Source organism: Pituophis catenifer, unplaced genomic scaffold, assembly GCF_029215685.1.
Source record: "Pituophis catenifer annectens isolate HBS135680 unplaced genomic scaffold, rPitCat1.0.hap2 SCAF_1, whole genome shotgun sequence".
Lineage (NCBI taxonomy): Eukaryota > Metazoa > Chordata > Lepidosauria > Squamata > Colubridae > Pituophis > Pituophis catenifer.
The window spans coordinates 58,186,702-58,214,135 of NW_027256881.1; the positions used below are offsets into that span (position 1 = coordinate 58,186,702).

General features: G+C 36.7%; 1 protein-coding gene across 1 annotated transcript in view; it reads right to left on the minus strand.

Moving 5' to 3' along the window:
• The window catches only part of DNAH8 (dynein axonemal heavy chain 8), a 131,023-nt gene that overhangs the window by 15,397 nt on the left and 88,192 nt on the right, over positions 1-27,434 (minus strand). The window contains exons 63-81 of the mRNA XM_070949873.1: positions 27,162-27,265; positions 24,649-24,825; positions 23,422-23,589; positions 21,334-21,546; positions 20,300-20,437; positions 19,201-19,328; positions 17,950-18,121; positions 17,035-17,190; positions 15,889-16,044; positions 14,023-14,205; positions 12,620-12,725; positions 10,912-11,164; positions 10,620-10,810; positions 5,929-6,050; positions 5,507-5,625; positions 4,704-4,906; positions 4,110-4,183; positions 3,504-3,656; positions 1,278-1,433 (exon numbers count right to left, since the gene is read on the minus strand). Coding sequence (XP_070805974.1) covers positions 1,278-1,433; positions 3,504-3,656; positions 4,110-4,183; positions 4,704-4,906; positions 5,507-5,625; positions 5,929-6,050; positions 10,620-10,810; positions 10,912-11,164; positions 12,620-12,725; positions 14,023-14,205; positions 15,889-16,044; positions 17,035-17,190; positions 17,950-18,121; positions 19,201-19,328; positions 20,300-20,437; positions 21,334-21,546; positions 23,422-23,589; positions 24,649-24,825; positions 27,162-27,265 — 2,972 coding nt within the window. The remainder of the gene's footprint in view (positions 1-1,277; positions 1,434-3,503; positions 3,657-4,109; positions 4,184-4,703; positions 4,907-5,506; positions 5,626-5,928; positions 6,051-10,619; positions 10,811-10,911; positions 11,165-12,619; positions 12,726-14,022; positions 14,206-15,888; positions 16,045-17,034; positions 17,191-17,949; positions 18,122-19,200; positions 19,329-20,299; positions 20,438-21,333; positions 21,547-23,421; positions 23,590-24,648; positions 24,826-27,161; positions 27,266-27,434) is intronic.

Here is a 27,434-nt window from a genome sequence, read left to right on the forward strand (position 1 = left end):
TCCGATATCCATATCAGAGCAATATTATTATTAATCTTTCTCAGTATATAGCTTTTATACAGATTTTGATTTTTTTTCATGAACAACACAATCTCTTTTTTAAAATGCAAATTCCATTACTGACATTCACATTAATATAGCAAACTATTTAATATAAAGATGGACATTTTCTTTCTGTGAATAGTTTATGAAGCATAATTAATACATGTATTGGTATATACAACTGGAAATAATCCAAAATTCAGTGTACTATGACAAGTAAACATGGTATATTTTCCCAAATTCTATTTATACAATAAGACAAAGGGTTTTAATCTTTTTAATTTATATTTCTTCTTTAAAAGATACAAGAAATAATAGTATTAATATTACATTATTATTTAAGTGTTATTTGTGGTTAAAATATAAATAAGGAACAGGGAAATAACTGCTGTGGTCCGCCAGTAGCCTGTGGAGCTGGCAGCAGAGTCGGACAGTGAGGAGGCTGGGGAGGAACATGGGCCAGTCCTGGAGTCTGGGGAAGGCTCGGACAAGGGCTCTGCGTCAGAGGTAGAGATGGGGCCAGGGCCATCTGGGAGTTATGCTCGGACTCCAGAGCCTCCAGAGTCGGACATCAGAGAGGCAGAGGAACAGGAAGAGCCTGTTCCTAGTGCGTGCATGTGCAGAGCTGCCAGAAGGCAAGAACAATTAAAACAAAAAGGACGACTCGGGAGTATGGCCTGGAGATGATTGGCCCCTCCCATAAGGCTTAAAAGAGAAGCAAAGGTATGTGGGCCCTTTGCAGGAAAGCAACGTTGTTAATTCTGTTCCCAGTCAGCATCTCTGTTTGATTCTGGACTCCATGTGGCTTTGCCAAGTAGGTCTTTAGCAGAGTGTCAAGGGAGATAAAGGTTGGTGATTATCCCGAAGAATTTCTCCCGAAGGACTTTTTGCAACTAATTGGGACTCAGTTGTGAATGAACGTAATTCACAGCTGTTGCAATAAAAGAGGTTTTTTGGGGACTACTTGTGTGTTTTAATGACTCAGGAAGCTGAGGTCACAACAATAACAAGGCTATCAGTACAGCTAGAAGAAATAAAATATTTAAGCTGTCACCAGGCTTTTGAATACAAATAGAAGAACATTTGGAATTGAGGGATGAATTTACAATATATGGCCTTCATTTGGCATGAGACATACAAAGCTTGTAGGCCTCAATATGATACCAGAATGATTTATTGTGGTTCCTAAAAGAAAGATTATTTTAGGCACAAAATGTGCTATTTGTCTGTAATACCTGAACAGTGGAGTGCAAGAAGGCCACTGTGTACAGGAGAGGTTTCCACATAGGCATATTGCTGACATCAAGCAGGTCTTGATTTATCCCAGAAAACGTTCTCTTCAAACCAGCTCGTACACCTTGTGGAGGTTCATTGGTGAATTTTATTGAAGTCTGGCATAACATCAAAAAAGGAGTTTATTATTTCTGATTCCAAAGGAGGCATGCCACACCGTTTTGAAAAGTAAAGGTCAGGGCACATCATTTAGAAAATGATGCTGTTTCATCAAGTCCACAAATACAACAAAATATACTAGTTAGAATGTTTACCATAGCAACTGCAAGGGCATAGAAAGAGCAAATGAGGATATGTTAATGATAGGCATCACACAGATGCTGTGACTTACACACCTGCCTCAGATATTGGGGCATAGTATGTAATGGTGGCATTTGCATGATGGCATCATTGTGTGCATCTCAAGTAATATTTGCTGTTTTTGCAGTTTATTGCAAATGCTACTGTGACTGTGCTTATTAAGCATTTGAATGAAGGAAATGTGATCAAAAATAAAAGCACACATACTTCATATATGTTTCTGCATTGTCTTACAAGGCTATAGCATTTAAATACCATTAAGGTAATCCACCTCATCTCGGCATGTCAATTTAAAACCTAAAAATAGGCAATCACAAAACATTTAGAAACTTTCATTTTTTCTCTCTTATTTCTTTCTATTAGTAGGGGTTTCCTTTTCCAATGTCTACATTTTCTCACTGTTCAACTATTTTCTCCCAATCCATATAATTGTAGAGAGTAAGGAAGATAATCTTGACAGAAATAAGCAGGGACCATTATGTAAGCAAAAGAGGCTGAAATATTTTTAAGTTGAGAACAATGCAATAATGTAACATTTGGAAGTGGCTAAGATAGACACTTCCCTAATTTAAGGGAAGGACAATCAGGGATTGCTTCATGAGATTCTTTTACTATATCCATTCTCAATTAAAATGAATTGAAGCCTTCATGTGGACTTGATTTTCTGCTCTGGTCTACCTAGTGTTGATGAGTGTCAGTCTTGGTATTGGTTTTTAATTACAACAATGACTTCTAGGATATGAGGAGCAATAATAAAGTCTCAGTATATTCAGTGTGTTTTTCCCCTCATTTTTATTATTATTATTATTATTATTATTATTATTATTATTATTATTATTATTATTAAAACTTGTATGCCACCCTATCTCTGAAGGACTCAGGGCGGCTCACGACAATAAAAACAAGCAAAATCAATGTTAAAAATACCCAATAAGATTATAAAAAGACCATTAAAATCCCCTTTAAAACCCCTTCAGTCCAAACCAGCCAGGCGAAATAACCATGTTTTAAGGTCATGGCAGAAAGAGCGAAGGTTAGGGGCCACCTGGAGCTCCAGGGGGAGCTGACTCCACAGGGTAGGTGTGCCCACAGAGAAGATCCACTCCCTAGGGGTCGCCAGCCGACATTGTCTGGCCGACGGCACCCCAAGGAGACTCTTCCTGTGAGAATGCACCGGGCGATGGGGAGCTGTCTCTGGCCGCAGATGGTCCGCCAAATACCCCCATTAAACTTTGATCTTGCAATTAGAAAGTCAGGTTTAACTCCTGCCACTTTTATTTTGAAATGAGTATATAGACCTGACTCATAGACTGAGAGGAAACACTTGATCATGGAAGTCTCCCTTCACCACAAATTTTGTTAGAGAGTTGGATGACAGTCCTCCCCCCAGTATTAATAAGAACATAGGTGGCCACAGGAACAATGAGGAATCGGTAATCATCGTCCCCTCTCCCCTTTCCATGAGTAGCAGTTTCTGCTAGACACCCAGCTTTAATTCAGATCGGAATACTTTAATCCATGTTGCCTATGTTCACTTTCATCTCTTTAATTATCTAATACCTCATATCATGAATACACAAACTACTCTGTTGCTAGTTCAAAATAGCAGTGATCTGCGATGAGTGAGTAGCCCAAGAGCACCAGACACTTCAGAGCTAGAGTGTAAATTGCTTTTGAATGTATCGCACATCCGCTTGGCAGATAACAGCTCCCATAAAAGAGTAGAAAACAATTTGCTTTTTGAACCAGTCTAAATGCAAACTAGCTCAAATACTTAAATGTTTAGCTTTTTCAGTTCCAAAGAAGGTAGTATTTTTAGTTGATTTTTTAATCAATAAACACTCCCATTTTCCTTAGATTTTGCTAACCTGCAGCAAAGTGATTGGAAATTTATCATGTGGTTCGGTGGTTATCCAAACTCGGAAGGTGTCATCGGGAATATCAGCAGTCAACATTGTCTCCAAAAGTTCTTCCATAAATTCTAGACCTAGATGACAATTCTGAAGTAACACCCAGCCACCCTGTTCCCAAAACAGTTGATTAAACCATTTGTCTGAGCATATTGCTATTGATTAATAACACTATATGAAGATTTTTCTAATGGAAATTTATCTTTCATATACCATACTTTGTCCTCCAATATGTGTTTATTAATACTATCAAAAACAAGTATGGATTTACATACAGATGAAAGTAGTAGATCCAATTGTAAATAAAGTAGCACTGCCATCTTGTGGTAGTTATAAAAATTACAATAGAACAGCTATTGTCAATTGGGGGAAATGGTAATTTTGGGGGGTAATTACCAATGTAATAAATTTTATTTTCTGAGATCTGGGCATAATTATTGAGCTATTTAGTTGAATGAGAGTTATTCTCAAATCAGTAAGTAAAGGACTGTAGCTTTTTTCAAATACAAAACATTTTGGTTGGAAAAAAATTAAAACCCAACTAAAAAGAACATTGCACGTTACCTGTACCATTGACATCTGAATTAGTTTGCGTGCATGGACTTCTTGTCCCTGACCCATGGATATAGCTCTGTTTTCTACAAAAAATAACACAATAAAATGCTAATAAATGAAAATATTCCTGCTTTTGCAATTGCAAACCAATTTTGAAAAGAATGAGTTATTTTTATTAATTCATTTTTTCAATTATGGATTTGATGTACTCGCTACTGAAGAACACCTGATATCTTTTATTTATCTCAGTTGTAGAGTTATTATTGTGTTCCATATTAATACTGAATATTTATTTTATCTTTGCTTGTGCTAGTCCCACATTACATGATAGCTTTCTGTTGCATTGTTTATTTAATGAAAAGTATAAAAAAGAATGGAAAATGAAATAAAGTATAATATAGAGCCTGCAGGTATTGAGGTAGCTGCCCACAGAGACTTGCGTGCTTGAAGGCACAGTATTAAGGAACTGGGCTTTTATTTAGTGGAAGAAAATACTTCAAAAGGTAGGATTCCCAAGAGATTCGCTAAAAAGTTACTGCAAAGGCAGATTTAGTGTAGCAATTTTCTAACATCCTTGCTATATAATGTAACATAAATTTATACCCAGTTTAAGTTTTCTAGCCAATGCATCAATTTGGTTCGTTGGGTCAGATCCCATAGACAAGAAGCAAATGAGAGGTGTCCTTTTATCACTTTCTTCCCATGTTTTCTCTAAATTTAAGATGACAGGTTCTGTATATTTCTCACTCAAGGAATCTCCAATATACTTTCTGGCTTGAGAAAGTGTGCGATCTGGGCACCAAGACCTACAAAAAAGATGTTCCTAAATTAGTGTTATATCATTATTATTTTAATTCATAAATTATCCTATTCATAATGTTGTATTCATAATTATTGTAATGCTTTAAAAGTAACATTTTAGAAAATGTGTATCTTCCAGTGCCAATATGCAGTACTTCCTGAAAAGAACTAAGGACATATCCTCCCACCGACCAATCCGCTCCCACAGAGAGGGTCTCCTTAGGGTGCCATCGGCCAAGTTATGTTGGCTGGCGACACCCAGGGGGAGGCCTTCTCTGTGGGAGCCCCAGCCCTGTGGAATGAACTGCCCCCGGAAATACGTAAGATCTCCGACCTCCGGGTGTTTCGCTGCGCACTGAAGACCCTGTTGTTCCGCCAGACCGGGCTATCAACATAACGATTTTAAATTGGGGTATTTTAAATTTTTGGGATTTTAATTGGAGCCTAATTATTTAATGATTTTAAATTTTAATCGTTGTTTTGTTCTGTGTTTTTAAATAGGCTGTACACTGCCCTGAGTCCTTCGGGAGAAGGGCGGTATAGAAATAAAATTATTATTATTATTATATTAAAAAAGTAATGCCAAAATTACTTGTGATTTTTACCTGATAAGCAATAATTTGCGACAGGTATCTAGTGAATCACTATATCCATCAGGAATAGTTTCTTCCTCTGGAGCATCTTTATCAAACCAATTTTTCCATCCTTTCTCATTACGGGATATCTAATGAAGAACAAGAGGATAACATTTGAGCTTATTTTTCCTTTAAAGAATGGACAAGAAGTCTCCATGGAAGTTCTTTGGATTCGGGAAAGGTCACTTCACATCACATTTCAAAATATGATAGCATTTATTATGATTTCTGCATCCACCTACCTTAATGCATGGAGGAAAAAAAATATGTGCAATTAAAACGCAGAACATAATGCCCTGGCATGAATAGCCATGTCACAAGTGCTCATAAAAGACAATAGGATTCTTTGCTAATGCTAAAAGAAGTAAAAATAACTAAGGCTATAAACATACCTGATTCATAATTTCTGAAAACTGGGGTAGTTTGCTCAGTTCTACCAGATTGAGCCATGTCATATCTAGAATCCATCGGAATGGTTTGGGAGGACAAGCTTTTAGATCCAATGCAGCACCGCCTGGATGAAAAGTATTAATAGTTATTGAAAATGACCCCTATGATTAACAAAGAACTATATCAAGCCTTAATATTTCATATTATTGTGAAATACATGCATGTTATGCTTGTTACGGATCTGAACAATAACAAAAAAACGGCATTTTTTTATCTCAAGTATCACATTGTTCCATGCATAGTTGTTTTTCTAGATTATCTCTAATTGAGACAGAGAATAATGTTGCAATCCAAAGAACATTCACCAGAGCCAGCCCACTGTGCCTGAAAGGATGGGACTTCTGAATAAAAATGTTTAGGGCTGCAGAGAGCAATTAAATTCTAAGCAAGTGTCTTAGCTATTTGAACTCATATTGAACTCAGCAGGACTGAGAGCTAAACAAAGAGGTTCGTGATCAAGTTGCATAGAACTTTGTTCTCCAATTCACATTTGTCCTAGCATGGGATGTGTATAATTGTCCTATGTCAATTAGAAAGTGAAAGTAAGATGATTATTTTTATTTTGTTTGTTTGTATCCTGACTTTATTATTTTTATAAATAACTCAAGGCAGGAAACATAGCTAACACACTTTCCTCCTCCTATTTTCCCCACAAAAGCAATTGTGTGAGGTGGGTTAGGCTGAGAGAGAGTGACTGGACCAAAGTCATCTAGCTGGCTTTCATGACTTAAGGTGGGACTTGAGCAGTGGTGAAATCCGGCTGAATCTATCCGGCTCGCGCGAACTGGTAGTGCCGGTGGCGGGAGGCTCCGCCCACCCACTGGGACATCATTACATCCTGTTTTTGACACTCTCACGCGCTCCCGTTCCAGAACCAGTAGTGAAGGTAAGTGGATATCACCGCTGGACTTGAGCCACCATCTTCTACCTAAAACTTCGTTAACTACTAGACCAAAGTGGTTCTCATAATGTCAGCTTTTCCATTGGGGTACTTAATCCTGGTCTCCCATTTGATGAAGGATGCTTACCACTATTTTGTCAAGGACTGTACTGTGCACATACCAGGAGTGAAATCCAACAGGTTTCTGGAGAACCAGTAGCGGAAATTTTGAGCAGTTCAGAGAACCGGTAGTGGAAATTTTGAGTAGTTCGGAGAACCGGCAAATGCTACCTCTGGCTGGCCCCAGAGTGGGGTGGGAATGGAGATTTTGCAATATCCTTCCTCCAGAAGTGGGGAGGGCATGGAGATTTTGCAGTATCCTTCCCTGCCACGCCCACCAAGCCACGCCCACCAAGCCACTCCCACAGAACAGATAGTAAAAAAAATTTGAATTTCACCACTGGCACATACCCAACAGATTATTTTCTCTGAGGACATGTGATGTTATGCAAACCATAGAAAAATACTAAAAATAGTAAGGAAAATAAATGAATGAAAGACGAGAGAAAAGAAAAGAACTATAGCTACATCCAGCTACATCCAGCTATATCTATCTATAACTGTAGCTATATCCAGCTAGCTACATCAAACGAGACTGATAGAAGAGAATATGTATAGTTCAGGGTTAAACCGTGGAGTCCTTGGTGGTCTCTGAGCTTGGTGGTTTTCTTGCAGACATTTCTGAAAGTGCTGGTGATGTTGCCTAGTTTGGTAATGGAACATCTAAAACAAGACTATTTGATATATGTCATCATATTTTTCCACTTCTGCAAAAAAAACCCTTTGCTTCCACTATATCCAAACCACTCTTGTTCTCTAATTTTTTACCACTCTCTTTCCAAAGAACTCATCAGCTCCAATGAATCACAACTTGCTTGGTCTTTTCCTTCCTCTTGACCTATTTATTCTTCATATATTTTGCAAGTTGATCTCCATTCATTGTTGTTATATTATTAAACTACCTCCATGTATTTTGTTTCAAAATCAATACATACTCACTCAACAGCTGTAGATTCATGATCTTATTTTCTCCTTTTTTATTACACATAGTTCAGAAATATCTCATTCTACTTTGATGTTTCTACTGACATCCCCAATTCACACCTCCATATAATACAGTAGACCGAATCAGGCTCTTATACAATACCTTTCCCCCCCTTCATATTAATTCCTCACAATGGACAGCAATACTACTCATTAGCTTTTATCATCAATTACACATCTTAATATTTCTCCATCTTGAGTAATCAGGATTCAAATACTAGTTTCCTTTTTTCACCATTTAGGTATTAATCTTCATTCCTTTTTACTATCAAGAACAACTACCTTTTTTCTTGATTCATCAGTTTTCAGAGCCATTCTTTTTTGGAGTCTAATCATGGCTGCAAAATAAATTCTTGAGTAAACACACATTATTACCTGTACACAAAGTTACACATACTTTCATATCTCCAGCCAACACATCTTTAATGCCACAAACATTTTGATATATTTATTTATACCGACATGCAGCTAACAAGACATTGCCCATCTTCGTTTTATCCATGCTGAATCATTTGCAAGCATTCCATATTCCCACACATTCTTTATTCTTTTTGATAACTCCTCAAATTCAATACTTAAACCTTCAATATATACATGTAAAACAAATTATAATGCATTGATCATACATTTTCTCTAAACCAACAAAGTTTCTCATGTTTTTCAGTGATTTGATGAGGAGCAAAACCTTGTTCTGTGCAGTCCCTGCCAGGCATAAAGCCACCCTACAGATGTTGCTCATTGTCATCTCTTATAAGCTGTCAATCAAAATTCTATCAAATACAACTAATAAACTAATCGTTCAGCCGTCCTTCTTACCTTTCTTTTTATCTACAGCAGCAATTACAGCACTCTTCAAACTGTGCAAACTTCTCATGCAAGTTAAATAAGGTGCACAGCTATTCCTTAGGCAAACCGTGTCCATATTTAGTATTTCTCTATTTACGCTATCTACAACTGCAGTCCACCATTCTCACAGCATTGCACATTAATATTCATAGCAGCCATGCCAATTCCATTCTTTGATATCTCATCATGGTTCCCATAAAAATCTCAAATATTCCTTTCGGCATTCTCTCACTTCTTTATTGGAATTTCATTCCAACTCATTTAATCACTTTAATTTTTAATTCCATTCACTTTGAGGGAGCCTCTTCATTTAAGCTCTGTTCACCCATTTTCAAAACAATTTTTACATTCATCAAGTCACTTTGCATTTTTTTCTGCCTCCTTTAATCTTGTTCTTTTGAGTAAATACTTTGCAATTCTATTTTTGTTATGCACACATAAAATATCTTTCTCTCATACTTATTTTTTGCAGCAACCATTGTCTTGCACAAATTTATATTTATCAATAATCTTGTCATCATGCTAGTAAGTGTCCTTTTTAATAATTTCCACTAGAATAAATCCAAACTGTTCTATGGCAATCTTGAGGACAATTTTTCCCATTCTGTTCCATGCAGCTTCCATATTGTGTTTTCTTAGCACATTTCCACTGATTCTTTTGGGAGAGTATTTTCCCCCAATTTATTTTCATGCCTCTATTTTCTCCTTTTTCATTCATTCTCCTTTTGTTCTAGTTTACATTCTTTTTTCCCCCTATGTCCACTTTTTCCTGAAAATCCACTTTTGAAGCTAACAAATAGTGGCCCCTCCCATATTCAAAACTTAACATCATCCTTGTTTCCTTCATCAATTCTCCCAATATTTCATAAGAAAGAAAGAAATTACGTGGTTAATTTATTCATTGTCCATAAGCCATGTATGTTTAAACAGTGCATTTGAAAAGAATTTGGCTGGCAAACTCAGGAAACAAGAACCATTTGGGCATCCGGAAAAATCTTTATAACTAGTAGGGAAGAATAACAGAATACTGTTAAGGCTATTCAAGGCTATTCGTTAGTTTAATTTATACCTGGCATAATTAATGGAGGAGTTCTGTTCTTCCCTGGCCACAAGAATCTTTTCTATTACAGCCCTGTTTCCTCTTGTAACAATATGGCTCTTATTTCCATATTCACAGGGACTTTCTAATGTTCCATGATACAAACTGACTCTTCGAAGGAAATACTCAACAAATGATTATCATTCTCATTCATTCTCAGGTCTCCAAATTGCCAAATCACTTCTTGTGGTTGTGCTCTCATGTCTTCTTCCCATCCAGCATTCATGTCATCTAATTTTTACCTTGTTTCACTTAGATTGATAAAATTGCCCAATCTGTTCCAAAAATCATCCCTACATTCACATGTATCCACAATAACTGAAATAGTATTTCTGGTATTTCTGCTTCAATACTTATTCTGTGAGACAAACGTATAATTTTCTTGTTTCATAGCATTATAACCGATTACTGCATATGAATGAACAAATGAATGAATGAATGAATGAATGAATGAATGAATGAATCAAACTAAGTTCATACTCTTTGTATCTATGGTGACATATTATATAGTTTGCATTTTTCTATGATGAACACATATTCTTTTATGAATAACTTTTTTGGCTATGACTACTACAAAGCTCTGGTGATTCAATCCAATGGCTTTAGGTGTTGCGTGCTCTGTTCAATCTTCATACCAGATTGTGATGAGGATTTAACATGCAAAATATATAAAATAAAATTAATATAGAATTCTAGATGATTACCTTTAATGAGTGCCTGGAATTCCTTTGGTTTGACTTGGCCCCTCTGAAGGTCAATTTTTAATGTCAAAAGCAAGGTAAAAAGAAATTTGTGATTTTCATACAGGCCTCTAACAGAATATGTGAATGTTTCATATGTCAAGTACTCAATAATATTTGTGATCCTTTTCTGTGGAATAGGAGTCTTGTCAGATCTAAGGTGCCAAAACAAAGCAAACGAATTGACTAAATTACAACAAATATTGGAGAGGAAGCAGAAAAAAAATCGCTGTGTACAATAACGTTGTGTTCTTACCTAGCCATGGACTGATCAAACAGTTTTAAAAACTGGGCTAGGGAAGTCTGATACATCATATTAACCATGCTCATTTCCGTGATCAGAAAGTAAAGAATGCTCCCTCGTGTAGCAGCCGGACGATATTCCTCTTGTGCAGTGTTAATTTTTTTCTCAGTTTCTCCTGCAACTTCTAGTTTTTCAGATACCTCTGTAGCTGTTTGTTTAGTGGTTCTCAAAACACCGATCAGTGATTCATCATCCACCAAAGAACCTAAAGAATAGCACAGTAAATGTTTCAAATAAAGTTTTAGAATATTTTGAATAGATTTTTCACTTCCAGAGGGAAGGTTACCATGAAAAAGACTAATGGACAACAGAGGGACTGACAACCCAGAGTCAAAAGTAAGATGCTCAGAGTCGTGCATTCGACATGGGCAGCTGTCAGTGGTGAAATCTAAAAAATTTCACTACCGGTTCTGTAGGCATGGCTTGGTGGTCATGTGACTGGGTGGGCGTGGCCAACTTGACATCACTCACTGTTAGAGCCAGGAGCTGCACATTCTGAAGCACATTCTGCCCTTCTGAAGCCCCCAATGCTTTGAGTTTCCCTCCGCCATCTAGCTTGACTGCCCAAGCGAACCTCGGAGTCTTCTCTTGCCCCACTCTCCATCCTGGAGGGCCATGCATCCCCACCACCAATCTCTGTACAAACCACCCACCCCGTTTCTGCAAAGGCAGAGCAACCCCCCTGCAGGGTGATCCAAAGAGGGGAGGGGGATGCTGCAGAAAAGGCCGCCTTCCACCCGTGCCTCCCGTGCTGACTCTGCTCTCACCGCCCTCCCTCCCCGCCTGGCTGCAGATGTACACCTGCCCGAAACAACCCTGCCGCCGTTCACTTTCATTTCACGGTGGGAGAAGGAAGAAAGCGAATGGCAGCAGCACAGCAGTGCTCCGGGAGGGCAGGCATGCTACAGACATCCCAGGGCTGCTGCACATGTGCATGTGCCCCTCCCCTCTTTGGATTGCCCTGCAAGGGGAGGGCTCTGCCTTTGCAGCGGTCGCTACCAGTTCAGTGACCCAATCCACATGTCCGCTACCAGTTCGCCCGAAGCAGTCCGAAGCGGTAGCATTTCACCCCTGGCAGCTATGTAATTTAAAGTAATAATGAATGAAATGAATAATAAAGTATCTTAAACTCAACTCCAAACTGGCTCAATGTATATTCTTTATGGATCATTATAGATTTTAGAGTAATGGATTTTAGAGTTAGGAAAGACAGTGAAGGATAACAACAATTCTTCAGCCCTAATAAAGTTCCATTACTCAATTTGCCTTAATATCTCAGTATAATTATGACCAAATTAATTCATGATAGTTTAGACAGCCATTGCCAGTTAGGTGGGATGCTAGAACAATTAACTGTTCTACCATACCATCCCAGTTGTTGATTTAAGGGCAAATGTATCTATTTAATTCTTATTGTTCTAAGGTTGCTTCTTAACAGCAGGAGAAACTACACCCATTGTTTTATCTGCAGGGAACCAAAATTTCCTTGCCTCAAAATCTTTTTTTTTTTTCCAAATATGGTAGAAAATTTCTGAGGGACAGAGTAGATTCAAATTAATAATCCAATAAGCTCTAAATTAGAAGTTTATCTTTTATTATGATGCATTGGTAAATATGTCTACATAATTTATGTAATAGTAGGTAAAAATAAATACCATACCTTTAGTTGTAGTTAATTTATAAAGGAGATTATCTTCTAGTTCTTTCATTTTCCTCTTATTATAAGTCACATCTTCCATGAGTTTAATTCTCTCAGCTTCTAATTCCTATATTAAATATCACAACACAGACTTGTTTACTTCTTCAATTTTGCATTAAAAAGATGATGAAGATCAGTTTAAATCTGGTTTATTGATTGTCTTGTTAGGAAAGTATTTTTGTACATTTCAGGATATATAGGATTTTGGTGATCTTTTTGATCATAGGAACATTAGGTACCAGAAATCAGCAGCTAAATGTGCCATGATATAAATGGTTTTGATAGATCTCAGAAATTTATTTCTATAGAAATCCATGATTGTCTTCTTTTACATTCCTCCATTCTTATGAAATTGTTATTGCCTACAACACAATCTACCCAAATTTGCAAGATTCGCTTTTTCCACATTTAATTTTCTAAGGAATTGCTGCAATAATGTTTTCTATTTTAAAAACTAAATAATTATGCATACACCTTTTAAATCCACTTACATCCTAGTCTGTAAAGGAGAAAACAATTCATTTAGATACTTTATGTTTTACAAATTGTGCACTGCAGAAGTGGAAAATGGGTGTGTAACTCTTCCTGTACAGTTCTTTCCTTAAGCAACTCTTCCAATGGAATCTGGAAATAGGACTTTAAAAAACCTCCTTAAGAAAATAACTTTGAATGAACTTCAATACAAATATGGAGAGCAAGTGTTAATCTCCCCTTTCTCCTGCTGTTTTTCTCCTGCAAATGCTTCCATCTACTCTACTTCTTTCATTGCTGTATTGTGCAGTATCAAAAATCACAACAGGATTCACATCGTTGCTTGATAGTGAGATGGGCAGCATATAAATTTAGAAAATAAATAAAATCAAATAAAAGTAAAAATATCATGCAATATTTTTATTCCTGTTATATTTATTTATTTTGAGTAATGGCAAATTAGGCTTTGCATTAAGTGTTCTACACCTTTCCAAAGGAGAGAGTGCTTAAAAATATTCACTCCTGAGAATGTAGTCCTTATGAAGAAAGGTGGTTCCAAAGAACTCTTGATACTTGATGAAATGCCTCCCATTGAGGTGGAAGGGAAGGTCTTTGTAATTACCTTAACCTAATAATATAATCAATTTTGGGGAGAAAGAGTAAGGAAAATAATGTGTCTAAATCTTTTCCCTTTCCTATCCTAGTCTTTGCCCATTTTCTTTGTTCCAAAAGTCATTGCTAACCATTGCTAATTCATTGCTAACCATAGATCATCTTAAATTCACCTTGCCTGCTAATGAACTGCAAACTACAATTTTGGAATCAGTATTTAAGCTTCAGTGAAACATCAGTGTTTCATTATGTATAACAACTCATTACACGGGTTATCTTACCTGTTTCTCTGTGAGAATTACTCTCTTCAATAACTGATTTTCAAGTCCTTTCATTGTAACAGTAAAATCAATTACTGATGTTTTAGCATTAATCTCAGGAGTGAAGGCAGGATTGGGCAATTTTGTAGTAATATAAAGTTTAAACGTATTCATGACATCTACTTCTTTATCTCCAACTTTAACCTTAATAAAAATTCAAATCTCGTTTCACTGCATTGTTAATAATACAGATAATAACTGAAAAATATTGTTCAGGAAGGTATGCAAAATTCACGCAACTCAAGATATTTTTAACATTACAGGTCTTAATGGACAGTTTTCTTAACTGACCTGAGTAAAACAAATATTTTAAATATTTCCGAATAAAATATAATTTTTGTCCTCATTTTTTCCCCATTAAATCACTGTTCAATCATTTGACACTTTCTCCCATCCATTCCAATATTTAACTGAAGAGGAAGTACTGCGACATGGGTGAAAATCAAGGAAATTAACCATGTAAATGTACTAACCAATATACTTTCTTTAGTATTTTTTATATATCTATATATCTATATATCTATATATCTATATATCTATATCTATATCTATATCTATATCTATATCTATATCTATATCTATATCTATATCTATATCTATATCTATCTATCTATCTATCTATCTATCTATCTATCTATCTATTAATATATCATTATTTCAGATTTCTTATCATATTTCTTATCATATGGAAGTTAATTAGTTAATCTCCATAGTGTATGGTACAAATTCAATTAGTATTTTATCCCTTTAATATAACATTACAAAAAAAGAAGAGAATGCATTGTGCTTTTGCCACTGATTTGTTTTAGGGGTGGCAAGCTTTGGACAGATCGATGATATGCAATTTCTGAATTCCTTAGTTTAAGGCTGAGAGCCTTAATCCTCCCCATTGCCATAATCTGATGGTAAATTTGCCCACTATTTTCCATAGAAATGTAAAGTGTAAGGCCAAAAATGCAATGATTTTCAAAAGGAGACAGATTGCTGACAAATGCAATTTGATACCTATCAATTGTCCTAGGAAAATTGGAGGTCATATGAAATGGTATTATGCTGGGGGAAAATGGCACTAGTAATGGATATGGTAAATAGATGGTGCAGAATCAACACCATTTAGATACATAATGGTTGCTTCAGATCATTAAAGGGATAGCTTCACTTGGACAAAGGGATGGCTTTACTAGGACAAAAATCTTGGATCTCATTAAAGCATCTCATTAAACCCAAAGTAAATCCTTTTTAACTGTGAAGTGAAGCAAAGCAAAGCGAAGTAGCCTCATTGCTACACTTTGCTTCTTCCAGTATTAGCCAAACACAGATTTCTGAGCATGGAAAGAAACTTCCAACTATTGGAAATGTCAGTCCAGAGTAGGATGCTAAGTGCTGTGTTCAGGCAAATCATGCCACTTCTGTACCTCAGTGAGGCAAACTGCAGAATAAACCACTATGTCAAGGAGAATCAAGGCTGCTTCATAAAAGCCTAGTAATTTAAAAAAAAAATCTCTGAAATGCTGCTACCATTATCTAGTAAAACATTTCTGTCCTTGTAGCAGGTAAGCGGGGGTGGGGGTGGGGGGAAGGCTTTCAATGAAACACTGGAAAGGAGTAGGAGGAAAAATGAGAACTTTTACCCCAGAGGTTCACAAACAAATAATCTCTTGTCAAGGAGATTTCTGACCTATCTGTTCTTTGGAAATTGAAGAAACTGGTCATAGAATGAAGGGGAAGGTTCATTGTTTGATTATAGAATTTCTTTAAGTGGTTTGCCTGAGAACATTTGTCATATATTTAAACAAAAAACAGAATATAATGAATAACGTAGCTAACCTTGAAAGAGGATCCTGATTTAATGAAGTTCTTTTCTAATATATTATCAAGGGCAGGATCTAATTCTTCCCTGATATCCTCTATTAAAAGTGGCCTTCCCAGAGAGAGGGCATCCTCTAAGTGCGTACGGAAATATTTATGATTCAAAGTTGTCACCTTAGGAATAAAAATAGTTGATTATAAACAAAGGCAATATAGTTGATCAAAGTTCTTATTTTCATTTATTTTTAGAATTTTCTTAAAGTTCTTGTAATCATGTGCCTGCTTAATCTGACGTAAATCTCAGTGAATTTAGGTTACCTTTGTGAGGACTTATATAGGATTTCATAATTCTCTAAATTTCCTTTTATATTTTACTTTATGAGAATTCTTGGAGGCAAGTCTATACTTGAATACCCACTTCTGTCTGAAAAATATGAACCAGAATTTAAGCAACTTTTTAATGTTCCTATTTTCTAAGGTCAGTGACTTTGTCCCAGTGCCTTGTAAAGTACAGTCATGGATTATCTAAGCTGTTTTCAGATTGACAAAATAGCTAGGAAAATTCTGTGAAGACTACAAGTCTTTGTGTTGGATGGGTCTGAGTAGAATTATCTTACTTTTATTACATGAATAAAAAATCCTTTCTTGAAAATACCAAACAAATACCGTGTTTCCCTGAAAATAAGACCCTGTCTTATATTTTTTTGAACCCTGAAATAAGCGCTTGGTCCTATTGCCATGCGCTCAAAAACCCGGTTGAGCTTATTATCAGGGGATGTCTTATTTTGGGGGAAACAGGGTAGGAGAAGTGGTTACTACCCCCCAAAAAACCCCAAATGAGGACAATAAACCACAGGGAAGAAGTGCCATCATGTATCAGATTACAGTGTGACACATTTATTTATTAACTATTGATTTTTTGTGGCTGCCAAAGTGGCAAACCTGGGGGCATCTCTTCCAGTGACCTGGTTAAGAGAAAAAGTTTAGCTCCTCCTCACCCAAGGAACACTGAGTGTGATGGTTGGGTATTGATTTGCTCTGGCCCCTGCAATGCAGTAACTCTCCTCTTCATATGTAATCATTACTATAGCTGAGTTTTCTGAGATGGGGGAGTGGAAAGGAAACAAGAATTTGAAGGGAATATTAAAATTCTGTAATACTTACTTGTAAATCATTGTCCTTTTCTTTCTGCTTAATCCATGTTTTCCCTTGAGTTTGTGGATCTATCAAAAGCGGGTATCTGGTTGCTTTTGTAACAATGATGCCATTTTGAACTGAGAGTTCATCTCCTGGAAGCCCTTGCAGATTCCACTCACTGATCTAGATATATAGAAGAAGACACAAGATGAATAAGAAAACTGAACCAAACAACAAGAACAATAAGTTCTGAATGCTGCCCTTCTGGAATCCTGGTTACCCTGGACAATTTACTGCTACCATCATTCAACTGTGAAATGGCAGTTAATGCCAGCCCATTGTAAAGATTGCAGTCTCAACATGGAAGTGACATGGTTTATTTACTCAGTGCCACATATGAACCCCTATCTATTTCTCCATCACACATTGACATATTTTTTACTATATTTTCCCCATAAAAATGCCTGGCCTTCCAAAGGGCAAACACCTATAGCATCTCCACAGCTGACTAGGAAATTGTATTAGGTTTTTCAATCACACACGTTTGAATTTCTTTCATTGTAACACTGTCTCCTTTGTAATATAATAGTACTCTGACTCCATTCTCACCCCAGAGGCAACCCAGGATGATTTAAATGCGATCTTTGAGGGCGCAATGAATATTCTGTTGCTATTTTACTAACATTTTTACCACGCAGATGCAATTCTTCAACTTCTCACTCTAGTTTAGATATGATAATATCCAGGAATATTTTTACCCAAGCGGTTACTCTGCACAGCCTTTACACTCAGGCAAAGTTGACACGTACTGAGACAGAATTAGTGAGAAGGAATTTATCAAGCCACTAAAATGTGTTAATGGATTTAGCCAACCACATAGTGAAATGGTCAATAGAATTAAAAATCTAAACTGTAAGAAAACTAATAGAACTGAAGACCTACCGTAGGAGGATCTACCAACATTGAAATGATATTCAGATTTTCGGTAAAAGGGATTTTTCGTGATCTCATCTCTGTCTCCCATAAGTCTTTAAGCAAGAGATTCCGGAATATCTGATTAAAAGGGCCACAATAGGAAAGGAAGCCTGTGCAAAGTAACACATCTCCCACAAGCCTAGGAAAAGTCATGGAATCTTTCATTAAGATACATTTTTTTTAACCTTAAAAAAAAAAGGAATGTGGCAAAGGCATTTTAAAAAGCTTGTTGGAAAAAGGCACTTAAAACAAATCACTTTGATACTTATTTTACTTCTCAGGTTCAAGCTGGAAAGTTTATAGCTTTTTCAAAATGTGCATGATTGACTGCTGAAATGAACAAAGATCCTCCTTGCAATAAAAGAGCCTTGATAGTACAGTGGTTTAGTGCACCCTGTCATTAACACAGCTGCCTGCAATTTCTGCTGGTTCGAATCTCTCCAAGCCTCAAGGTTGACTCAGCCTTCCATCCTTTCTAAGGTAGGTGAAATGAGGACCCAGTTTGTGGGGGCAATAAGCTGACTTTGTATAAAATATACAAAAGAATGAAGGCTATTGCTTAACGCATTGTAAGCTGCCCTGAGTCCCCGGAGAAGGGCGGCATATAAATCAAATTAAAAAAAAAAATAACTTCTTGCTTCAGTGAGTTGATTAAATGGAACACAGCACAAGGAAGCAGCATTACGATTTCTGACATAACCCTGGCAATTAGTAGCTCTGATTTAAACTCTGAGGAGATGTAAAAAATTAGAGGGATGAAGCCAGACTGACAGATCCTAATTTTGGCTTACATATCTAAGTCTCCATCATAAGAAGGGAGCGAGTCACACTCAAAATTTCGTTGTTATCCATCCAGCAGTTATCTATTTCAAATCAGTAATCAGGTCAAATGTCACTAGGCTCAAGGTTGACTCAGCCTTCCATCCTTCTGAGGTGGATAATATGAGGACCCAAATTGTTGGGGGCAATATGCTGACTCTGTAAACCGCTTAGAGAGGGCTATAAAGCACTGTGAAGTGGTATATAAGTCTAAGTGCTATTGCTATTGCTATTGCTATTGCTATTTCTAATCATTTTAGAAGATAAACAGTATGATAAAATAATAAAAAGAACAGTTATACTTTATGGATTGAAGACAGACATTGATCTCCATTTTCCTATGACTGCTTTATGTTATTTTATAATGAATACTATTATCACATTGGTCACATACTATACCTGTTTATCTGGGCTCGGAACTCTTTACTTTGTTGAGTCCACCGGATTTTCTCTCCACTCAAGCCATCTATAAGGGCAGAGGCAGCCTGCATCTTTCTCCTGCACATTTCAGCATCATTCAAGAGGTCCTGATATTTGAAATTATATATTACACTTTTCAACGGCTCATCCCAAGAACTGTGCAGGTTGAGCATGCAACTTAAAAATAAATATGTCAACCCCAACATATTTGGCACAGATTCTAGTTGTAAATTTGGACATGAAGATTACAAAACTGCCACTTTTTTTGCTGGGCATAATTAATTCAGAGCATGCATAGATTAGGAACCTTAAAGGATTTTGTAATTTCACTAACCAAGGATATACCTGCTTATTCACAGAATTTTATTTAGATTACCTACACATTGCCTCCTCCCAATGTCTCTTGGCTGCCAAAGCAACTAATTGCAGAACATTCACTTACTAAAAAGCAAATTAATATAGGTATCCTTGCTAATTCTTTGAGCTTGTCTGGATGCTATAATTATTGTTTAGTTTCTTTTCCCACACCCTAGGCAGAAAAAGGTACACATTCGAATAAAATACTGATCTACAACCATTTGCCATTTTTACTTTCCAAAATGCCTGTTAGAATTACATGAGGCCTAGAAACATTTCTGTAAGTCAAGATAAAACTTGATATTTTCTTTATTTGACAACATTCCAAAGTCTTTCCCCTCCCCTTTGCAACATGCCAACCTCTGATTAAAAGAATTGAAAAGAGAATTTAAATAAGATACAACAAAGATCTGAAGGCACCAAGATCAACAGCCTTAATATTTCTGCTTAAAGTGCTAACTAGAGTTTCAATGAAATTTCAGTATCATACCAATCTCAGAAGCTTGATGGTATGGATATGGAAATGCAAAAGTTGGCAGTGCCAATATCTACTGCCCGATTCCCTTCCCTGCCTCAGAACTGAGGAAGCAAGGACAATGACTAGTTAAGCAAAGAGCATCCAAAATTGCTGAGCAAGAATTTTCCTAACCTAAAATGAAAAGTGCATACAAATAAGAAATAGCAAAATATATGGAATGTGTAATTTGGACATCTTGTTTACCATCTTCTCCTGCATAGCTGCATCAAACTTGGCTTGCACTTTGTCCAGCTCTGCTTGCTTCTCATCTAGCAATGATTGTGCCTTCCCCAATTCTGCATTGGCTATTTTCAAGCGTCCTTCTTGTTTTGCTAAGTTAGTCTAAAAAAATAAATAAAAATGAAGCAGTATGTTTACTAAAAATATTTTTATGTTTAAAATCTTGGAAGAAGCAAGGCATATTTTGAATTCATGTTGGAGAAGATGCCTGAGAATACCATGGACAGCCAAGAAAAAAAAATTAACCTGGTTCCCACTGAAGACACAAATGACCAGGCTCAAATTATCTTCTTTTCAACACATAAAGATATAGCCATCTGGAAAAGACTTTAATATTGGGAAAGGTCGAAGGAAAGAGAAAAAAGATAATAACCAGCAGTAAGGTGGATGGACTCAGTTACAGTAATGATAGGTGAAACATTGGAAGAGATGAAAGACCAGATTAGGGATAGGTTGTCATGGAAAAAAATCCATCTTTGTGATTGCTAGAAACTGAAAATGACTTGATGGCCCATAATCAAACAATTAGTCATTGTAGATATGTTTTTCCTATATTTTTCTATAAAGTGGGGGATAAGATGCAAGTAATTTAGTAGGTAGTTACGATCTAAGTAACCCTTCAATCTCAGAAAATGCTGCTTTGATTCTTATCTTCTATGTAAAGGAAAACTAAGGTGAAAATTTGAAGATACAACAAGAGATGACTGGGCCTTTGGGTAGCTGACTATTTACTAGTCTTACAGCCTAGAATATCCTTTCATAATAGTGGCATATGCAGGTCCAAATCACTTTGTATCCAAGTGCTGTTTTGTCACTACATAGTATATGGTCTGATTTCTATGGAGCTACCTGGGTACTTAAATTATTTGTTACAAAGTCTCTGAAACTAAAAGTAGATGAGATACTTGATGTCTCTGTAATTATTCTGTGCAGACAGAAATGATAATACGAATCTGTAATAGATTTCTTCTCATTAACTAGAAATCTTGTTATTTTACCTTAAGAGGCAATACATCTCTGTTTATGCCGTAAAATGTTGCCATGGCCAGGGTCCAAGAAAGTAGCCCTGCCACATTACCACAGACTTTTTTGCCATTCTCAAAAGTATAATCCTCCATTTGAAAATAAGGCTGCAATAATTCAACCATCTCTTCATTGATCATATCCTTGGCAAACTGTTGGAGACTCTGGAGAAATGGTCCACTCATTAGCTGTAAAAAAAAAAACCAGGGGGAAAACACAAAGCATCATTGCCTATAAATTTAATGTTTTTCTTTACCACATTTCCAGATATAATAGTTTTCTGAGCCCATCTCCTCTCTAAATAAAAAAAAATCTTCTTTCTTTAAACAAGTCTCAAAACATTTAACACCATTGTTAGTTTCATTACTGAAATTATGGAGTAAGAAAGGTTAATATGTGGAATGTTTCAAAAGACTTTTTCTGGCTGATTCAGATACCTATTCTCAGTTTATTTATCTGTGATTTTATTATACGAGGTTTTGAGGAACAACAAGCTCCACAACTGTGGGGTGGGATGAGGAAGAGATTTTATAATTATGAACATGGCTGAAACGAAGGATTAAAGAACTGTCCTAAGGAAACAGGGGAAGCAAACAGATGAAGTGTAAAATGTTATTGGATCGAATATATTTGAGAAATGCTAATTATATAATATATGAGTAACCCAAATCATATAATTGTTGATTACCTTCTTAAAGAGAGCTAGTTTGACGTAATAGTACCAGGCTAGAAACTGGGAGACCACAAGTTCTAGTCCTGCCTTAGACTCAAAGCCAACTGAGCAGAGGTGGTATTCAGCAGGTTCTGACCAGTTCTGGAGAACCGGTAGCAGAAACTTTGAGTAGTTTGGGGAACTGATAAATACCACCTCTGACTGGCCCTGTCCTCATCTATTCTCTGCCTGCCCAGTCCCAGCTGATTGGGAGGAAATAGGGATTTTGCAATAACCTTCTCCTGGAGTGGGGAGGGAATGGAGATTTTACATTATCATTCCCCTGCCAGGCCACCAAGCCACGCCCACCAAGCCATGCCACGCCCACCAAGTCATGCCCACAGAGCCGGTAGTGAAAAAAATTGAATCCCACCACTGGGATTTGTGTAATTGTGGGCCTTTCATTTTCTCTCAGCCTGAGAAAGGAGGAAATGACAAACCATTTCTGAAAACCCTAGCCAAGAAAACTGCAGAGATTTGTCTAGGCAGTCTCTGGGAACCAGACACAACTGAACAGAAGAAAAAAAAAACTTCTTAAAAAAATTAATTCAAATAACACTGGCATAGTGTGTCTCTGTGTGTGTACGTTAGCATGTACGTGCTTGAGGTAAAACTAACTAACTTTTTCTGGCGCTTGTGGTATTGTGCAATTATTACTTAAGAAAAGAGAAGGTTATGAAGGACAGAGGACAATACATCTGAATTGAATACAAAAGTAAAAAGCCAGTACAAGAAAGTATGTTGATGTGATTTGGTCAATTCTGGATAAATGAGGATCAAATCCAAAAATAAATATTGCATATGGAACATATGGATCAAATGGACCAGGAGAAAAGGAAAGGAAATTCTTCTCATTAAATAATGGTTTTTTTTTGCTGTAAACATTATACTTAAAAACAAAACATTTGTGAGAATCAGGAACTTTAGATTAGTATATTGTGTTTTTGGCTAAAGAAGGCAAACTTTGAAAACTGAGGACTCCCTCTTCTACAACTGTGCTACAGCTTTGTTACACACTGGAGGTTTTCAAGAAAATATTGGACAACCATTTGTCTGAAATAGTATAAGAAGCCTGGCTAGGTGGCTCAGTGGCTAAGAAGCTGAGCTTGTCAATCAGAAAGGCCGGCAGTTCGGCGGTTCGAATCCCTAGTATAGGTCTCCTGCGTGAGCAGGGGGTTGGACTAGATGACCTCCAAGATCCCTTCCAACTCTGTTACTGCTATAAGAACTCTTGCCTTGGGCAGGGGGTTGGACTAGAAGACCTTCAAGTTCCATTCCAGCCGTCTGATTTTATGAGATTTCAACCATAGATTTAAAAAATATATTAAAAGTGCTTGGAAATATTGCTTACTTTTAATGATTCACTCCAGGATGGTTTTAAGCAAGGCCTTTCTGGATCCATGGTAACTGGATCAATTTTCTTTTGGAATAGCAATAGACAACAATCCATGATTCTCATAATCAGATGAGGTGGCTTGGCAAGTTTCCGAACTGTTGCAATGTCTGCAGGTTTGATAGTCTAGGGAAAAAAATATTTTTTAAAAACAATATTTTTTAAAATATTTTTTAAAAACAATACAGTTAAAAGACAAACAGCCGTAGATGCAAGCATTTCGTATTGACTCATCAGTACCAACATTACAATAACGTGGTTAAAATCAGCCTGAAATATAAGATCTAGCAAGAGCATTAATTAAGCCTATAACGTGTGCAGGGAAGCAACTAATGACAAACCTCAAGCCACAGGAGGTGTAGATTGACATACAGCTGTTTCTGCATGCACAAGGGAGGTGTCAATCGATTAATGGCAACCGCTTTGGCAAAAAGCAAAAAATGAGAGTTCCTATGGCACAAATTTTAAACACAGAGTTTGGATCCACCTGGTGGCCAGTAGCTAGTAAGTGTCTCGCAATGGCCGAAGAAGGCATTTTATGGCCATGATTTGCTGTTGTTGTTGGATTACCCAAAGCTGTCTGGACCCATTTCAGAAAATGCTCCTTCATTCTGAAAGCCAAGCACCTATCAGTTCTGCCGATGTAATTATCTCCGCAATTACAAACAAATTGGTAAACACAATGGGCGTTGGTGCTGATAGGTTGTGCTTCCTTAAATAGCGGCAGCAGTAGCCTATGGGTTTGATGTAATATGTGAAGCTCAGCCCTACTGAATGTTGTTTCAATTCAGGTATTTAAACATGGAGTCATCAGGCGTGCTAAAATATATGACTAGTATTTGACTAATATTTTATAAAATTACTAAGAAACTTTACTCTTCGACATTTAACTCCTATTTCAGCTGTCAAAAAGGACATTGGGAATTTGAAATAGGGAGACACTAATTTTACCAACCATTAAAACTGCTATAATCAAGATGGTAAATAGCGCCTCTCAAATAAACAAGTACTGTATGTGACAAAAAGGTAATGCAATTTGGTAACAGCAGGTAATTTAAACTTACCTGGAAACTATTTTGAATTAAGATAACATTCTCTAGTTTCTCACCATAAATTTACAGAAGAATTACACAAGCTGCATTTTTTATATTGCACATTTCATTCGCAAGGCTAAGCGCCACTCACATTCAAAGCAGCTTCAGCTTCTTCTAAGGCTGGTCTGGCTGCCTCCAGCTTTGCCTCCGCTACCACTTTTTCTGAGTCAATTTCATCTACAATCTTCTGGGCTTTGTCTTTTACCCCTTGAACTTCATTCTTCACTTTAGCTGAAGCCTCAGCACTTACAGTCACTTCTGCCAGCACCTAATGTAACATTTTTGAAAAGGATGCATTATCATTTACAGAGCAAATCAGTGGTGGGTTGCCCCCAGTTCAGACTGGTTTGCAAGAACCGATAGTAAAACCGGCGGGAGGCTCCGCCCACTGACCCGGATGTCATCAGAAGTTATCTGCGCAAGCGATCCACCCCTGTAGCAAATATCTGAAATTTAGAATGGTAAAGGCCAAAGCTATAGTATGACTGACATTAGGAACTCCCTAGTCTTCCTTGCCTCTTCATTCTCAAGCACACAGTTCCAGAAACAGGAAGAACTTGGCAGGAAACAATGCACTAAATAAGCTGTCATTTTCAGCACAATATCAGTAGGGTAAGTTCCTTCCTATTGAAGAATAGTGTATATGTGGTAGATGGAAAATAACACCTATTAAGCCTGTAATTCTTGAACACAGTTAATTAATTGATGCATAACCTATCAAAAAAACATTTACTTGTCACCTTATTATTAAAAGCAAACCTAGAAAAAAAAACTTTAAATAAAAAAAAATCATTCTTCTCTTTTTTCACTCAGTGGAAAATAATTTGCAGGAAGGAAGGAAGAAAATAAAAAAACAGTAATTTCTTCATCAGTTAGTGATACTGCAAGTATTTTGTTTTAAAATGATTTAAAACTACTGAATGGCTTTGGAGAGCCAAGAGGTTCAACCCATCCATTTTCAGTGCATGTTCTAGTTAAGGATAAAAGTCTGCTGGAATTAGTGAGTCAGAAAGCTTAAAATCAAGGTAAGGCAATGTGTCCAGACTCAATGGCGGGAAGCCTCATGAACCAGAAAATGACACTGAAACTACAAATAAGAAGGCAAAGACATAAATCAAGGAAGCCAATCAAGGTAAAGAAGCAAAGGATCACTTCATAAAATCATAGTTGGAAAGGACTTGCAAAAAATTTGGAGACTTGCATTTTTTTTTTTAGGTAGCAAGGTAGGCTCTTAATATACCCTTCTTGATTCTGGACTGTGCATCCCTCCTTTCCTCAGGCACGTTAAGAAGAATTTCTTCTGGGGTAAATGGGATGCAAAGACAGCACAAAGCATTTCCTCCTTATCCATGTTTCCTATATTATTCTCTACCTTCCCCATGTACTAGAGCAACAAATGCCTTGAATCATATTTTGACACTCTGGAAAAATGTTTTATTTATATCTTGTAGTTTTTCTCAATGCATCTCTTTCTCTGCTTTAGTTTTCTTGACTCCATCCTTACTGACTTCTTTTACCAGGTTGTATATCCCTTTTGTTATCAGTCCTTTTTCCCATTCCCTAAACATCACTTTCATCCAACCCTGCCTTTTTAATGGGAAATTGTAGAGAGCTGTGCAGTTTTCTGCCTGAGGATATATGTAAATATTTGTTTGCTAAGCACACAGTCTGAGCACATAGCCAAAAGGAAAGGGCATATACCAATGCAAGTCAGACAAAAATGTTTCTAGAAATCAGCTCCAACTTTTCAATATGAAGATGTATGGTTCCAAGGTAAAACTGATTGCTTTATTCTGGTTCCTGGGATTTTCACCTTTGAAAAAGAGATCTCTGTTGGGTTAGAATGAAAAGAATCTAAAAATCGTCCTCATTCAACACTGCCTAAAATAGAGAAGAATGGAGGATTAAATATTGGTAGTAACTGGCTCAATTAACTATTTTCTAATTTTTTTAAATTAATGCCTTAGCATGACTTTTTGATGAGAACAGGGACCATGCTATCACAGAAAGATAGATTAATCAGTTTCATTGACATTATGGGTCACCTAAAAGCATAGAGTAATATAGCCCCCACTGTACTTTCCTTTTGGAAGGCCACTACAACCATTTCAACCGGTAACTGTATGGCTAGACAACTGTTTGTTCGTTTTTATGTGTTTTAGGTGTTTATGATCTTAACATAATATATTGTGTATGGTGCTAGATTTTGTGATTTTATTTTCAGCTTAACTGTTCTAAAGTGCCTTGAGTTTATGAACTAGACTAGGATTTAATCAATTACCATAAATAAATAAATAGACTTAACCCAGTTATAACAGTTAAAATAATCATTATGGGAAGGGATCAAGGAAATATGTCATCAGATCAGTTTTGAGTGTTTGTCTGAATTCTGAAGCTGTACAGTATAAAAAGAAGAATAACAACATGAATAGATGGTATTAGGCTTTAGTGAACTTCCAACTATTGCAGATTCTAAAGTGCATATTTTTGAGCAGTGGGGAAAAAATATGGATTGATTCAGAAGGTGCCAACATATTTGCTTAAAAACACAGGCCAAACAAATAAAAATCCATGAGCGATGTTCTAATGTGTGCTTATACTTACTTTGTCTGCTTTTACAGAAGCCAATGCCAATTCCTTTTCTTTTACTGCCAGGTCCTGAGAGAGTTTAGCAACAGATTCACTAGCCTCCATTAGTTTAGCAAGCCCTATAACAATGGTCAAAATCCAGATGAAGTTGGCAATCATTTATAGTTCTATTTTGTATTAAGGCAATATTATGAACATAAAATGCCAACATCTTCCACTAAAAGGTGGGTATATGTCTGACCTCTGGACTAGGATTTAGAAGTAGATTCAGATCTCCAGAGAGCTCGG